Genomic DNA, 16,005 nt, shown 5'->3' with positions numbered 1-16,005 from the left:
AAGACAAAGTAAAGGAATATTTGCAGAAAGTGTGGTGGGGTGTATGAGAGAAAAGAAAATCAGTGGATCAGTCTCAGAGGCCCCAGATCCAACTAGAAGTTTCAAAAAGAGAACAAAAAGATCAGAGAGGAAAAAAATGATTAAAGATATAATACAAAAATATTTTTCCAGTTCTGAAGGACATATGTCATCATTAATGAAAAACAAAAACCAGCACCAACCATATCATCATGAAAATTACAGAACATCAGGGATAAGAGAAAATCCTAAAGCCTCACTATATGGGAAAAGCCAAAACAAACAGGTCACATAGGAAAAATGCCTTTAAAACTCTAAGTAAAAATTATTTTCAAACTGTCATTATAGAAACAACAACTAAGAGAGAAGAATAAAGACATTTTCAAACATGCTAACCTTCAATTTTTTTCCCTCCTATGTGCCTCTTTTACTCAAGAAGCGTTACCAAGATGATGGGGTGGACCAAGAAAAAGAAAACTGATGAGAAGGGCACTTCCTCAACAAGATAAAGGCCATGTATGGAAAGCCCACAGTTAACATCATATTCAGTAGCAAAAGCCTGAAAGCATTTCCCCTAAGGAGTAAGACAAGGAATCTACTTTCACCACTTCTATTCAACATAGTCCTGAAAGTTCTAGACATGGAATTTGGCAAGAAAGAGAAATTTAAAACATCCAAATTGGAAAGGAAAAAGTAAACTATCTCTGGTCACAGATGACTTGATCTTATATATAGGAAAACCTAAAGATTCAAAAGAAACTGAATTAAATAAATTCAGCAAAGTTGCAGGATTCAATTTTGAACTTCACATTCAAAAATCAAATCTTATTGTAACACTCAAAAATCAGTTGTATTTCTGTACACTAGCAGTGGACAATCAAAAAGGAAACGAAGAAAACAATTCCATTTACAATAGCATCAAAGAGAATAAAATACTTAGGAATAATTTAACCAAGGAGTCAAAAGACTTATACACTGAAAACTATAAAACATTGCTGAAAGAAGTTAAAGAAGACACAAACAAATGGAAAAACTTTCCATGTTCATGGATCAGAAGATAATATTGTTAAGATGACAGTGCTATACAAAGCAATCTACAGATTCAATACAATCCCTATCAAAATCTCAATGGTGTTTTTTGTGGAAATGGTAAAACCAAGCCTAAAATTCATATAGAAAATCAAGGCACCCCAAATAACCAAAACAGTCTTTAAAAAACAAGGACAAAGTTTGAGGACTCACTTTGATTTTAAAACTAGTACAAAGCTATAGTAATCAAAACAGTATGGGACTGGTATACAGATAGACATACAGACCGAAGGAATAGAATTGAGAACACAAGAATAAACCCTGAAATCTATGGTCAGTTGATTTTTAACAAGGATGACAAGACCACTCAGTGGGGAAAGAACAGTGTCTTCAACAAATGGTGCTGAGAAAACTGAACATCCATGTGCAAAGGAATGAAAGTTGTCCCTTACACCGTATACAAAACCTAACTCAAGATGAATCAAAGACCTAAACTTGAGAGGACTAAAACTAAAAAATTCTTAGTGTAAAACTTAAGGGCAAATCTTTACTACCTTGGATTTAGCAATGGTTCCTTAAATATGATACCAAAAGCACAGGTAACAAAAGAAAAAAATATATTAATTAGACTTTATCAAAATTTAAAATGTTTGTATACCAAAGGGCACTATCAAGATGAGTAAAAAGATAACTCATAGAATAGGGGGAAATATTTGCAAATCTTCTATCTGATAAGGAATTAATATCCCCAGTATATAAAGAACTCTAGCTCAATAACAAGACAATTTAATTTTTTTAATGGACAAAGGACTTGAATAGACATTTCTTCAAAGAAGATATACAAATGACCAATAAGCACATGTAAATATGCTCAACATCACTAATTATTAGGGAAATGCAAATCAAAACCACAATGCAACACCATGTTCACACTTATTAGGATGTCTATAATAAACACAAACATTCACAGAAAATATCAGGTGTTGGTGAGGATGTGAAGAAACTGGAATCTTCATACATCGCACTGGGAATGTAAAATGGTTCAGCTGCTGTGGAAACAGCTTGGAAGTTCCTCCAAAAGTTAAACGTAGAATTACCCCCATATGACTGAGAAATGCCACCCCGACGTGTACACCCAAAAGAATTGGAAACAGGGACCCAAACAGATATTTGTACACCAATATTCATAATATTTTTCACAATATCCAAAGGTGGGAAAGCCCAGTGTCCATCAGTAGATGAACAGATAAACAAAATTTGGTATATACATATATGGAATATCATTCAACCCTAGAAAGGAATGAAGTGCGGATTCAGGCACGTCACAGATGAACCTTGAAAACATTACGGTACGTGAAATATGCCAAAACAAAAGGATAAAATATTGTATGAGTCCACTTATATGAAATACCTAGAATAGGTGAATTCATGGAGACAAAGTGATTAGAGGTTACCAAGAGCTGGGGGAGGAGGAATAAAGAGCTTTTGCTCAGTTTCAGATGATGAAAAAGATTTGGAAATAGTAGTAACAGCTGCACAACCTTGTGAATGTACCTCATGCCACTGAGTGATACACTTAAAATGGTTCACACGGCAAATTTGATATTTTATGTATATACGTACTTTATGACAATAACAGCAATGCGACGACAACGGAAAACTGGGGTCCAGGACACGATCAAACACCAGGAAACAAAAAGAATTCACAAAATGATGACAAAGCGCCAGGATAAGAGCGCCAGCCGTCTGACAAGAAAACGGAGCGCCCCACAAGCGGCAGCGTCAGAAAGACAATGGACCCGATCAGTGAGCTCTGCGGGCTCTGCGGGGTCGCCCTCGGCCTGAGGGTCAGGCCGGAGCCTAAGTGAACGACACTAGTGTTCCCTGCATACCATTTCTTACCTACATCAGCTTCAACCAAATTTTTTTCACAGAATATTATATTGACGGATTTCTTTGTCCAGCACTATTTCACAAACCATGGGAGACACAAAAGCACAGTTTTTATACACACGTAGTTGACACGCTTATTAAGACAGTCCAACGAGGTAGTAGTCATGGGATTCCCCGAAAGGACAAAAATAATCAGAACAGGGCTTCCCTGGCGGCGCAGTGGTTGAGAATCCGCCTGCCAGTGCAGGGGACGCGGGTTCGTGCCCCGGTCCGGGAAGATCCCACGTGCTGCGGAGCGGCTGGGCCCGTGAGCCGTGGCCGCTGCGCCTGCGCGTCCGGAGCCTGCGCTCCGCAAAGGGAGAGGCCACGGCAGTGAGAGGCCCGCGTACCAAAAAAAAAAAAAAAAAAAAAATCAGAACATCTAGGCTTCATTAACAGACCTGAGTCCCTTGTTCTTAGTATAGTTAATTCAAAATGGAAAATGAAAAAGTCCTGTTTAGAAAGCACTTTGAAATATTACACCTGTCACCTAAAGAAAACCAGAAACATTCTCAGATTGCTACATTTACGGTATTTATTACTTTATATTGTGGAAAACACTCTAATAATTGAAAGTACTGTCCAAAACAAGGCAGAATTACTCTCCAATTTTTTATGCTATAGAAAGTTGTAGCCAAAAAGTATAATGCTATGAGAGTTCAAAAGAGACTGTAAAACTTACCCGTTGAGACATAGTTTCAGAAAATATTGCTGATTTTTCTCTTAAAAGTGTGACAAGGTCTTTATAAATTTCTCCTTTTCTCTCATAATTAATTTCCCCCTCATCATCTGTTTTGCCCTTTGAAAGAAAAAGTTCGGTGCTATAATTAATGGATGAGCGATGTAAGAACCTGATCAGTACATCACAACCCAAGCACAAGTATTATTTTCTTCTCTAAAGGATCCATGCGTAGTCTTTATACACGAAATGTGCAGGCACACCCTTCTCTCTTAATGTTACCTATTCGTTCACTTGTTCATTCATTCATTCGTTCGTTCAGCAAGTCTTTACCAAGTGCCCCCTAGACGCACAGGGCACGCTGCTATCCAGCAGAGACCTGAAAGCTCCCTTTCCTCTTCTCTCCTGTGAAAATGCATTATGACTTCAAGAGCCTTTGACGAAGTCATAGAAGGCCTCGAGGTTAGAATGTCATGACATAAAAGGCTGTGTTTCTGTTCGTCTCACCCGTCCCCTGCTGTGCGTGGAGCAAGATTGCTATAGGCTCATTTTCTAGGGGCGGGACCTCTATGTGACCATCTGTCCCTCCACCCTCAGCCCCTGTCTCTCCTCTTACCTCTTTCCGTTCCTCATTTCAGTTTCCTTTCCTACTTCTGTTACTCTTCCTTCACCCCATGTGTGTGTGTGTTTGCACATATATATATACACACATAAAAACTGTAGTGTTACATGTACAGCTGTATATATATGTAAAACATACAGATACATGTGAACTGTAGTGTGTTATACATTTAATTGTAACGACCGAACAGCTCCAGGTCCTTGTCTTTCATTCTTTAAACTGAGAGGAACACTCAGATGTTTCCATGTCACATAAAGTTGTACGTGTGTCAACAGCCTTTTAGAGAAACAAAGGTTCCTCGCCCCACTCTGGAAGGCCCAGGAGAAGCATTCCTTTTTTTCTCTAAGCCCTTACTTTCCGGTTAGAGATTTCGCTTTTCTAAAGCATCAGAGCGAACCGAAAGCAAATCATAGTTAGGCTGCCTGGTTCCTCTGTGCAGAGATAAGCCCAGGACCACGCTGCTGGGACAAGCGCGAGAGGCAGGTCGAGACAAGCCCCACCGCCGAGAACACGGCTGCCTGTCGAGAGCAGCCCAGGCCAGGGCTCCACCGGCGCCCTGCGATAGCTCGCTCCCCACTAAGGATCGGGACCCTCCCTGCAGAATTCTGCTGGGAGCCCCAGTTTTACAGAGAGGACAGCAAGAGCCGGGTTTTCAGAGGGGGGGAGCTGAGCTCCTTCCAGCCGAGTTCCGTCAGCCGACCTGAGGCTCAGTGTCAAGGTTTTAATCCAGAGGGCCCGGAAGGCCATGTGCCGTCTCTCTCAGTCGAGGCCCACCGCCCACACTCCGGCCCTCGGGCTGGGAGCCCGCAAAGCTGTGTTTCTCCGCTGCCAGGCCGGCTGAGTCTCAGGCAGCAGGCGGGGAGAGGCCGGCGGGGGGAGGCCGGACCAGGCAAAAGGGACACGCTCCCTCCCACATCCTGTCAGAGCCGCCTAGCAACGGCCCCGCACCCGGCAGTGGCAGTTGCTCCCAGGAGCAACAGTTGGTTCTAATTTCCCCCAGAAGAACCCGGAGGCCCAGAACCAGGCTCCCCACGACCCTCAGAAATCCCACTAACAGCCGCCCCAGGCCCACCCTCAGAGGCCAGGCTCCGAGGCCCCGTCCTGCCCCAGCCCCTGCACTACCAGCGCTAACTGGGCGCTGCTCGCTCCTCAGGGCTCCGGGGCCGCTTTCGTGGAGACACCTGGGCTCCGAGGGGACCATTCTCCAGACGTGCGAACCCCAGTCCCGTGGCGGAGCCCCGCCCGCGCAAGCAGGGCCCGCTCCTCAGGGCTCTGAGTCCCAGTCTGCGCAGGCGCCGCCCGGAGCCGCTTATAGGCCCCGCCCCGAGCCGCGGAGGCCCCAGACCGCGGAGGCCCCAACCCAGGGGCCACGTCCTCCAGGCTCCCGCACTTGCGGCCCCTCAACTCTTCCAACCGCTTCCGCGTCACCTCGGTGCTCCTTTATCGACTTGTCTTTCCCTAAATACTTGTGTCATTAATCAGCAGACTGATTATGTGAAAGAGGCTGTAGTTAGTGGAACGGGTCACTTTGAAGGCCACTTCCTGGAATACTGACTTAAGGACCTGCAAGGGGACACAGAGACAGCAAACACACAGCAAAGGGAGCTGCGTGAATCCCACAGCACAGACTTCATTTTCTGTGGTTTTGGGATTCAATCCTGGAGACATGCCTGCACTGACGGAGACCGAAGTCAATACAGTTTTTAAAAAATTACTTACACCATTTAAAAACACTCCTTCTTTGCTACAAGTAATGCACAAAGTTTCAGCATCGTGTGGTTTCACCAGCACGTAACAAATTTCCCCTTGAATTTGTCTCCAAGGCGGGGCTCGACATCCGTTTGAAAATTCGTAGTCTGAAACCAATTATCAATCAATTAAAAGGAGCTCGTTAACCTCAACTTGTAAAATAGGTTGGCTTCAAAAAAATAGGGTTGAAATTTTAAGTTTTCATTTCTTAAATATTTAATGTAGCTACTGAAGCATTTTGAAAATATAATTACGAAAATATATATAATATAAAATGAACCTGAGGTGTACTCGATAGATTCCAAGACTGTCTGTTCTCCCTTTCCTGAGAACCGTTTAAGCAGCTCTATATCATTCTTAACAGTCCCTGGATTTAATCGTACTTCTCTGAAACAAATGTTTAGAAATTCATTTTAAATACTTTAAAACAGAATCTACAGAAAACAACATGAAAACATTTCATTATATCGGGGGAACATCTTTTTTTGTAATTAAAGTATCAGTTAAATTAAACAACAACAACATTACAGTGAATTTTAACCAGGTTACAGTGTTATAACACTGTCAAAACATCAAAGAATCAGTGATTCGCGTTGAATGCAACATTAAATATACTTATTTCAATATTCACTTCATTTCTTAATGATAATTCCAAAGTACTAGAAAAGACTAGACAAATGAACAAGTTTTAAACTTGATAAACTCTACACGATAATTGCATTATAATTTTTAAATTTATCTAATAGTTTAAGAGACTTTGAAAATAACAAGACCACTTAATGTCTTCAGAATTAGATGAAACTTCACTACAATGTTTTAGCCATATTAACTGAAAATTGTACTGTTTAGAATTGGAAATCTTCATGCAATAACTAAAATTTTATTCCCAAAAATAAAATGTTAAATCAATAGCAACCACTTCCAAACTTTATTTTTCTTGTGTCTTTTCCCTAAAGCTCTGAATATACTTTTTATAACCAATTTTTAGAGGTTACTTTTTGAAAAAAAAGACTCACAAGGAAATATTTTTCAGAGAACGATTGAGTAGGTGCAGATCCAGCTGCTTGAGTAGCAGGGCAATCTTCATCTTAATCTCACTTTCAGGATCATCATCTTTGGTAATTTTATCCAGAATAGTTAATACAGATGAGTCTTCATTTATTTCATTTATCATATTATAATCCAAGCCCAGGATTTTTGCTATGGGGTTTCTGTTTGCTGATCAAAAAAGTGAATTTAAAAAAAATTATCCTCTTGTCTTCTACTGCAAGAACCATAAAGACTATCAAATCCTTTGGAGCCCACTCAGATGTGTTTCTTTCATTAAGCTTTCTCTGATTGACCCAATTTGAATTATTCTCTACTTCTCAGATTTTACTGTACTTAGAAACTTTCTCACACCTCTTGAGATGTTTACCTTGTACTGTAATATCATCTCTATATGCTACCACCCTAATAGGACAGAAGCTAAGAGGTCTATTTTGTTTTAAGTTGACTGTGAGGCATTGTTCAGAATAAGTATTCAATCAATACATTCAGAATTGATTTGAAGATAGAGAAATACTGGTCTCCTTAGAAGAATGATCACTAGAACTCTGTGTGTGTGTGTGTGTGTACCAGTGAACAGTATTCACAAATGCTTTCTCCCCAAAATAGCATGTTTTTCTCAGTCTACAGATCTACTGCCAATCTTTTCCACCTGTTTGAACTGCTTACATTTCCAATGTCTTTTGACATTAGATGGGAAAACAAATCTAACCAGTATTTACATACACGCCAAAATCATAGTGAAAATTTTAAATACCAACTTGTGATCAAGGCTGAAAGTTGAACCTAGAGATGTTGAAAACAGAAGTTAATAAAGGCCAAAAAACTATATGGTTGAAAATGAGGGAGAAAGGGGCAAAACCATGTTTAGCAAGGAGGAATTCAACTCAGATGAAAATATATATGCTTTTGGACAGCTTGGGGGATGCCTATGGGACTAACTCAGAAAGCCGGACCTGATGGAAAGGAAGAGGAGCGCAGCAATGGCCCTCACTTTCCCGCAGGAAGCGGACCATCAGCAGGAAAGCCCTGTGGGGAGTAAGAGGGAGGGAAGCCTGGGAACCAACCACTCAGTGAGCTTCTCCCCTGCTCACCTTACAGCTGTGTCCTCTCGAAAGAGTATGAAGAAAGATACTAGGTGAATTCTGGGGAAAGACACAAAGCTGACTTCCAAACTGCCAGGTACCACGCAATTTGGACCAAAAACTAAGAGCTGTACCTAGAACTCTTACAGAAAGGCAAAATGCAGCAAAGGGTACATATTTAGCCAGATTGGGTGGACAACACTCTATGTATTAAGTTTACATATTAAGTTGAATTTAATGAACAGCCATGTGTCTATTGACTCTTCTTAAATTCACTTTTACTCTCAAGATTTAATCGCTCTCAGAAAAGTAGCTTTGATGTACAGGGAGAGCAGTCAAGATGTAAAACGAAGCTGCTGTTCTAAGGTTCACATCTTTTAAAAAAAGGACTAACGGGCTTCCCTGGTGGCGCAGTGGTTGAGAGTCCGCCTGCCGATGCGGGGGACGCGGGTTCGTGCCCCGGTCCGGGAAGATCCCACGTGCCGCGGAGCGGCTGGGCCCGTGAGCTGTGGCCGCCGAGCCTGCGCGTCCGGAGCCTGTTCTCCGCAACGGGAGAGGCCGCAGCAATGAGAGGCCCGCATACCGCAAAAAAAAATAAATAAATAAAAATAAATAAAAAAAGGACTAACTTTCCACCTCACAGCCACGGACAGTGGCAAAGAATGATGAGAGACAGATGAGGGACCCCCTGGTCACACGGTTCCAAAGAAGTAGAGCACATACATGACATAATTACCTACTGTCAGGTATTTCTACTGGAAGCAATACTTAGAGCCCGATTATAGCGGGTGATCAATCACATTCTTTTTTGCATGTTAGATGATTAGACAATAGTAAGAACATTATATAACTTTAGTGAAGAGAGGAAAAATACTTCCCACTGAATGATATAACTATCCACAGAGAGCTGTGTATTTCCACAATGCAAAGGGCTGAGACAAAAGGAAAGTGAGATTATTATGGGCTGTATGCTAAAGGAAGAGGCTACATTCATTGTAAAGGAAACAAATCACCATCCGTCACAGCAGAATGCAAGAGGAGAGGGTGGATTCTGGTGCTGGCCCTGGACATCGGTTTTTTCCCCGAACATGAACCTTAAAGGTGTCAGGTCTTTCCAGGAGCTAAGAAGGCTCTCTTTAAACCACACACTAAAATTAGAAATCTCAGAGCTTACTAATGGTAAAGCATTAGGCTTTTCATTTAAAGTAGAAACCTGATATGAGCATAAGATTTCAGCCAAAATAAACTAATGACATTCTTATGAAGTTGAACATAGTACTTTTTACCTTTTAGGTTAGAGAACTTTTTTCAAGAGACTGTAACAAATGATTCCCTCCCCCGCCCCCAAGATTAAGTTTCTGAAAGTGCAAATCACAGATTGGAGTGTAAATATCACCTTCAATACATGCTCGTGCTTCCTTCAGCTTTGTATTTTTGGCAATACATAACACACGTGACAGCTGCCCAAAGCTCCTAATTTTAATCTGTGGTACAGAGAGAAATAGCAAAGGCTGTCCATTTTTATCAGCTTCTTCTGACTTGACTGTTGTTTCACTAAAAAATGAAAAAAAATTTTTTTGAAAGCTTAAGGTTAACCTGGATGCCAGTAGAAGTTAAATTTAAGACATTTCAACAAATTATTTCCAAGTCTCATGATAAAGCACAGCGAATATAAATACGTCTTGTTAGAAGCTCATCTATTTCCCACTTTCATCCACACTCAGGCCCTTAAGTCCCCAGACTTACTAGCAGTGTGACATACACCCGGGAAGAAAATGGTTACACAATTTCTTGAATACCTATGTGAACTCAATCACACTTTTTGGTTTTGTTTTTCTAATAATGCATTGGACATGTTTTTAAAAATCACTGTTTCTACAGAACCTTTCATGTTTTTTTGGATTTCTAATGTTATTTAATTTATACAATTTTTATACCACAGTAATTCGTGGTTAGGAATTTTCTTGGCTACTCTGTTGATGAGCAAAAAAGCTATGAAAAAAGACAAACTAGATCCCCTCAATGGATTATTTTCCCACTCCAAACCTCCAATTTGGTTTACTTTACTTTAGGATAACAAGCCATTTTTCTAACTAGGCTTTTTCCTGATCAGAAATTATTAGCTCTCCTAGATTGGCGTTTCTGCCCATTCTAACTGTTTTAGGTTGGCATTTCTAAAAGACTAAGATGTTTTTATGGCAGTGATATATCTCTAGATTTCTGCCACTTACAACATTACCTAAACTGCCTAGTTTTCCACTGCATACTGATATCTCTGGCAAAACTGTCCACATCTTAAGACCTGACATTTTAAATTGTCACACAGATAAATAGCTGTGAAATGTTGACACTCAAGACAATCTGCTACTATTTCATAAATGAAGGAGCAAAATGTTTTTAGACTTGCCAGGGACGTGCATCATTTACAAAATGTATACTTTCCCAGGAATAAAGCTTTTGGAAGAACGCCCTAAGGATCGAGGAGCTTTCTTAGAGGTCTGCTCCGGGGCTGGACGCTGGTGCTGAGCGGATGAGGAAAGGACGAAGTCACAGGCAGACTGAACGCCCACAGGACCAAGCTCCTGAACTTGAGAAGGTGAAACTCCTGGGGAGACCAGGAGAACAGCAGGGCATAGGACATTCTCATTGCTCCTGCCAGCGGAAGCCTGCAGCTGAACGGAGAACAGGAGGAACTAAAACGCCAGTGATGGAGAGGATGGTTGAAAAGCAGCCTCTCGTTTCAGGCTCACGGTCTGCCGGCCCTGAGGAAAGAGCTCTTTGGAAGAAAACTGCTGTAGCCACCTTGATAAGGTTAAGAATGAAAGAAAGAATAAATGAAATCCACCGACCTGATCAAGAGACTTTTAAACTGGAACTGCAGGAGGGAGCTAAAAACACTCAGCTTATGTTATAGAGAGCAGGAAAAAAGGGTCTGATTTATTTAATCCTCAGTGTCGGATTCCACGTCCAGAGCATAGTAATTACTCCACAGATAAGTCCATAGTTGAGGAACTATTTAGTAATGCTCAGGGATGACAAAGAATTCAATAACAGAACTTTGGGCCACCGACCTTAATACTGTGACTTGGAAATTTTACCAAAATACGATCATTATTGTCTCATAAAACAATACCATCTTAAGGCTGGAGAGCATGTAATTCAGCCCTAGTGATACTGATCAGAAAACTAAGGACCAAGAAGGTGTGAACTGTGTGTGAAGCGTGCGTGTCTAGGGGAGGGGCCCTTGCTCAGGCGTCCTGACGTCTCACCCACACAGAACTCGTTCCGGCGTATCACTTGGTCCCCACTCACGAATATAACTGAGACACAGCAGCCTGCGGTTCACGACTGACATACAGTGATATTAAAGCAGACGTGATTCGAAAATCATAGTTCTACCAAAGGAGAGAACAGGTAACAACATTTTCACAGAGCACTTCTGAACGCTCACCCAAGCTACATTCTAGAGACTCAAGCACCTCAGTTCTGTGGGCCCCCAACACATGGTGTCACCATTGAGTAGTGTCACTTGTCCTTGATTTACAGCGACTTGGGCTTCATTCTGAGGTGTTTTAGGAAGATCGTTAATCTCATCCTGTGTGATAACAACAAAAGCAACTGGAAATGGTGATAAGAGACCTATGATTTCCGTTAAAATGAAAGTAGAGGTATTGTCCCCTCAAACTCGAACGTGGAGAGGTGATACTACAGGATGAGCAGCTACACGTCGGAAATGAGTCCAAAGGAAATGAGTGAATCAGGCCACGTGGAAAGTCCTGTGCTTATCTAGCCAATTAATAACCATCTGCACAAAAGGAAAGAAGGCGGTGGGTGGAACGTACAACCTCCTCACCGTGTGACTAAAGGATGGGTTTCAACGTCAGATGCGACGAGCCTAAATCAGAAGGCGGCTGGTCACAGCTGTGCTGACGGCTACAGAGAGGGCGTTTGGAGGTGCACAGCATCAGCCGAGAAGTGAGGCCACGGGTATAAACACAGCCCCCCAAATATCCGCAGAGATCAACGAGCGTTGTGTCAGTATAGATACAACTGACTTGTTTTGGAACAAGAGGGCTGAGAGGGTGTATATCCCCAAGAAGAATCCGCCTCTATTCTAAAACATGCAAGGATATTACTGCTTGGTAGCAATGCATCCAGAGACTCGAGGCGTAAATTCCTCATGATGACCTGGCTATCCACATGGACTTACAGACATGAATCCTGACTAGTGGGCTTCCCCCACTTTAAATAAATGAATAAATGTGTTCCAAGGTTCAACAGCTAAGCAAAAAGAGTGCATGCGAACCAAAGGGCGAAGAATGAGGCAGTGGGGCTGTTTCACAACACACTCTTCTCGCCTTGGAGGGCACCCCTGGTTTGCCTCACTTCTTATGTTGCTGGACGTAGCAGACACCAAGTGGCTATGGGTTGCTGACAGTTCCTTGGGGCACGGTCAAGACCTGGATATGAAAGCATTTGGTATATTCTCCACTGTTAACAAAATCTCAGCTGTATCCTTTGCCTTCTTCGGGGCAGTCAGTGCCTACCTGGTTTGCATCAAGACTCACAGGCATGGTTTCCTTCCTATGCAACAAGCGCTGCTATCACACCCCTCTCATCCCTTCCAGCATCAAAGGTATCATCAACACAGGTCAGAAACAAAAGTGACAGCTAGAAAAGTCGGCCCATGGAAAAGCTGCATGTGGTAAATTTGACAGAAGGAAGACAATCAAGGGGTAGATGGCGTCAAAATGTCAAAACATCCCGCTTGAGGGAACACTGTATCTAGAGACCGTATGCAGAGATACAAGAATAGCAATAAAGCAAAAAAAACTGGACAGGGACAGAGAAATAGTGATACATTATATGTATGTCAGCTCCCCCAGCTAGGGCACAGATATGATCACGTCTGCACGCGGTACACAAAATTAGTACAGAGGCAAGATACAACAACAATCTTGATCTCTTCTGACACTTGCTTTAAATTCATCTTTGCACCAAGTAGTTCACATGTTTTTAATTGATTTTACAGATGAGTTCATCTTTCAAAAATTAGAAAAAACAATGTGCGATGCTTCATTGAACTTAGGTGGGAGCAATGTAGCACTTTGGGAGAAAGTGACCATAAGCACGGTTAAAAATATGATTAAAAAAAGATTTCAGAAAATTCAGAGAGAAAATAGATCATGATACCAGAACTAAAGAGCTTCTGAAACACAGTTCAAAAATGGTTTTACAGTTCTAAAAATTAAATTCTGAGTTTATCCTCACAAATAATTCCAAAGGGAAAAAATGGAAAAGGCATTTATAGGAAACTTTGGCTAGTTAGAGAACTGTTTTTAAAAAGATCAGACTTTAGGAGGGTGGGAGAGAGGGTGATGCAAGAGGGAGGAGATGTGGGAGCATGTGTGTATGTATAACTGATTTAGTTTGTTGTAGAGGGAAAACTAACACACTATTGTAAAACAATTATACTCCAATAAAGATGTTAAACAGAAAAAAAAAAAAAAAAAAAAAAAAAAAGATCAGACTTTAAAAGCTCATAGGCAGGGCTTCCCAGGTGGCGCAGTGGTTGAGAGTCCGCCTGCCGACGCAGGGGACGCGGGTTTGTGCCCCGGTCAGGGAGGATCCCACGTGCCGCGGAGCGGCTGGGCCCGTGAGCCGTGGCCGCTGCGCCTGCGTGTCCGGAGCCTGTGCTCCGCAATGGGAGAGGCCAAAACACTGAGGGGCCCGCGTGCTGCAAAAAAAAAAAAAAAAAGTTCACAGGCAAAACCAAAGAGAGACAGAGATACAGAAAAGAAGATCAGAATATGCCTGGAGTGACACATAAACTGAGGTGGACCAAAAAAAAGTATATATGAATTTATATAAATGTATCATTTACAATTGTAATTTATACTTATATATCAGTATTTCATATAAGTATAATATAGTTATATAAACTTATGTAATTTACATAAGACATATATTTAGCTATGTTCAAAAGACATAAACTGATAGCCCATTGTTTGAGGTGGAGGTAGGATTTTTTTTTTAAATCTCAGATTTGGAAAGTTCTCATTTGAGGACAATGCTAATTGTTAAGAAGTCTCTCCCTTATAGTAAGCAAAATGTACCACTCGCCCTCTGCCACCCCATAGATTTTACGGATTTAAATATCAGAAGGGATGTTGCCTATATCTGAGATCACAAAATCAATGCCTAGTGGCATCTGGCAGTTCATACGAGTGGAAGGACCAGTCACAAAGCAACAACAAACGTTGGGAGTGTGGTGACCTGGAGAACACATCCCCATGGAAAGAAAATTCAAATTTATAAGTTGGATAGTGTGTTAGCCAAACAAAATATCCTCAGATTTCACCCGAGCGCCTCCGGTTTTCTGAGATTTCTGAGATTCACAGAGGTTAAGCGACTTGCCCCAAACCTACAACCAATCAATAAAGAACGTGCAACTGGAGATATTTAACTCCGGAAGCAATTCACTGGCTTACCTGACAACATAACCTGATCCAAAGGCTGAGGGGTCCAAACTGGTTTTCCATTCCAGTGGTTCTACAAAAACATAGTTTGCCTCTTGGGGATGTTTATAGAGAGAACTCTCCACAAACACAATAATTTCCTTCAGTATCGCCTCATTGCGAGGGGTAGTTTCCAGGGCCCTAGCCCCGTGCCCCGCAGCTGTGCACTGCGCGGACCTTGTCAGTGCCGTGCCCATGGGATCCCTCGACGCTCAGCCCCGGGCTCAGCGCGCACACTGCGTCAAGGCAGAGAGAGAGACGATAGCATCCACCTTTCCCCCGGAACATTTCTCATTTTCAAGATTTTAAGCTAGCACTTACCCAACCTGCATTCTGCTTATTGATCTTAGAGGTGGATTTTTAAAATTATTCAGTTGCTCTTCAATTCAATAAAATAGTTAACTTTCCCTGAACCAGCGCTAAGTGAAACTGATGAGGACCTAAGGGTTTTCCAGTATCTGCCTGCCCTGGAGTGAATAACTGATTTCTCATTTTCCTGGGCCTAAGAGAGAGAATTCACATAGCTGGGCAGAAGTTGGAAACAGGAAAGTCCAAGAGCGGAACAAAAAGGATCGGAGGAGGCTGGCATCAGGGCCTTTGGTTTGCAGCTGTGCTGGGGCCAGAGGTGGAGTGAGCGACGCTCTTTGGAGCCGGATCACACGCTGTTTAGAATCATGCTATGAAACTGACTTCTGTTTTTCTTTGTCATCATCATACATCTGCGTCCGTGCAATGATGGCTCATGAAAATGAGCCTGAGAGCTCTGTATGTCCCCCAAGTGCCTTCTGAATTCATAAGAAACAGAATAAAAACATTAAGTGACATAGAACTTTAATTTTTTTCTGAAAATTGGTAAAGTGCGTATTGACCCTATTAATCGAAATATTTGATCAGAGTTCAAATTCCGTACTCCCTGCCCATATATCCTGCCCAGAATATTCTATTGTAATTCATAACTTTCTTAAGAGCAAATCTGAGAACAAATGAGAATCTCTTTAGCCTGTTTAACTAGATTACCAAGAGTCTAGCATTAAAATGTAAAACAGAAATTGAAATAAATTTTACTTTAGCTAAATAGAAATTAGCCTTTAAAAGAAGATATTTGAAAAGATAACATTATCTGTAAACTTAAATAAGAGCCAATCTAATAAATAAGTTCTGATGTTAATACATAATGGACATTTAAGACTTTTTTTTCAGATAATCTATACTTGTTTATTTTCTCATTTGTAATAACACTGATCATTAAAACCTTTCTTCTGGAATATGAGAAGAATGGTTTAAAAAGTTAAATAAAGAATGTAATTAGCATCCCCCTCGACCCAT

At 41.5% G+C, this 16,005-nt stretch overlaps 1 protein-coding gene across 2 annotated transcripts in view; it reads right to left on the bottom strand.

Annotated features, from left to right (window-relative positions):
- ODAD2 (outer dynein arm docking complex subunit 2) overlaps positions 1-15,464 on the bottom strand; it is a 228,434-nt gene extending 212,970 nt beyond the window's left edge. For both annotated transcript variants that reach the window (XM_067030599.1, XM_067030598.1), the window contains exons 1-6: positions 14,653-15,464; positions 9,558-9,715; positions 7,046-7,247; positions 6,310-6,416; positions 6,000-6,136; positions 3,662-3,778 (exon numbers count right to left, since the gene is read on the bottom strand). In XM_067030599.1, coding sequence (XP_066886700.1) covers positions 3,662-3,778; positions 6,000-6,136; positions 6,310-6,416; positions 7,046-7,247; positions 9,558-9,715; positions 14,653-14,876 — 945 coding nt within the window. In that variant the 5' untranslated portion in view covers positions 14,877-15,464. The remainder of the gene's footprint in view (positions 1-3,661; positions 3,779-5,999; positions 6,137-6,309; positions 6,417-7,045; positions 7,248-9,557; positions 9,716-14,652) is intronic.
- Positions 15,465-16,005: the final 541 nt, after the last annotated feature.

This window comes from Kogia breviceps, chromosome 3, assembly GCF_026419965.1.
Source record: "Kogia breviceps isolate mKogBre1 chromosome 3, mKogBre1 haplotype 1, whole genome shotgun sequence".
Classification (NCBI taxonomy): domain Eukaryota; kingdom Metazoa; phylum Chordata; class Mammalia; order Artiodactyla; family Physeteridae; genus Kogia; species Kogia breviceps.
This window is presented reverse-complemented; position numbering and strand designations above follow the sequence as displayed.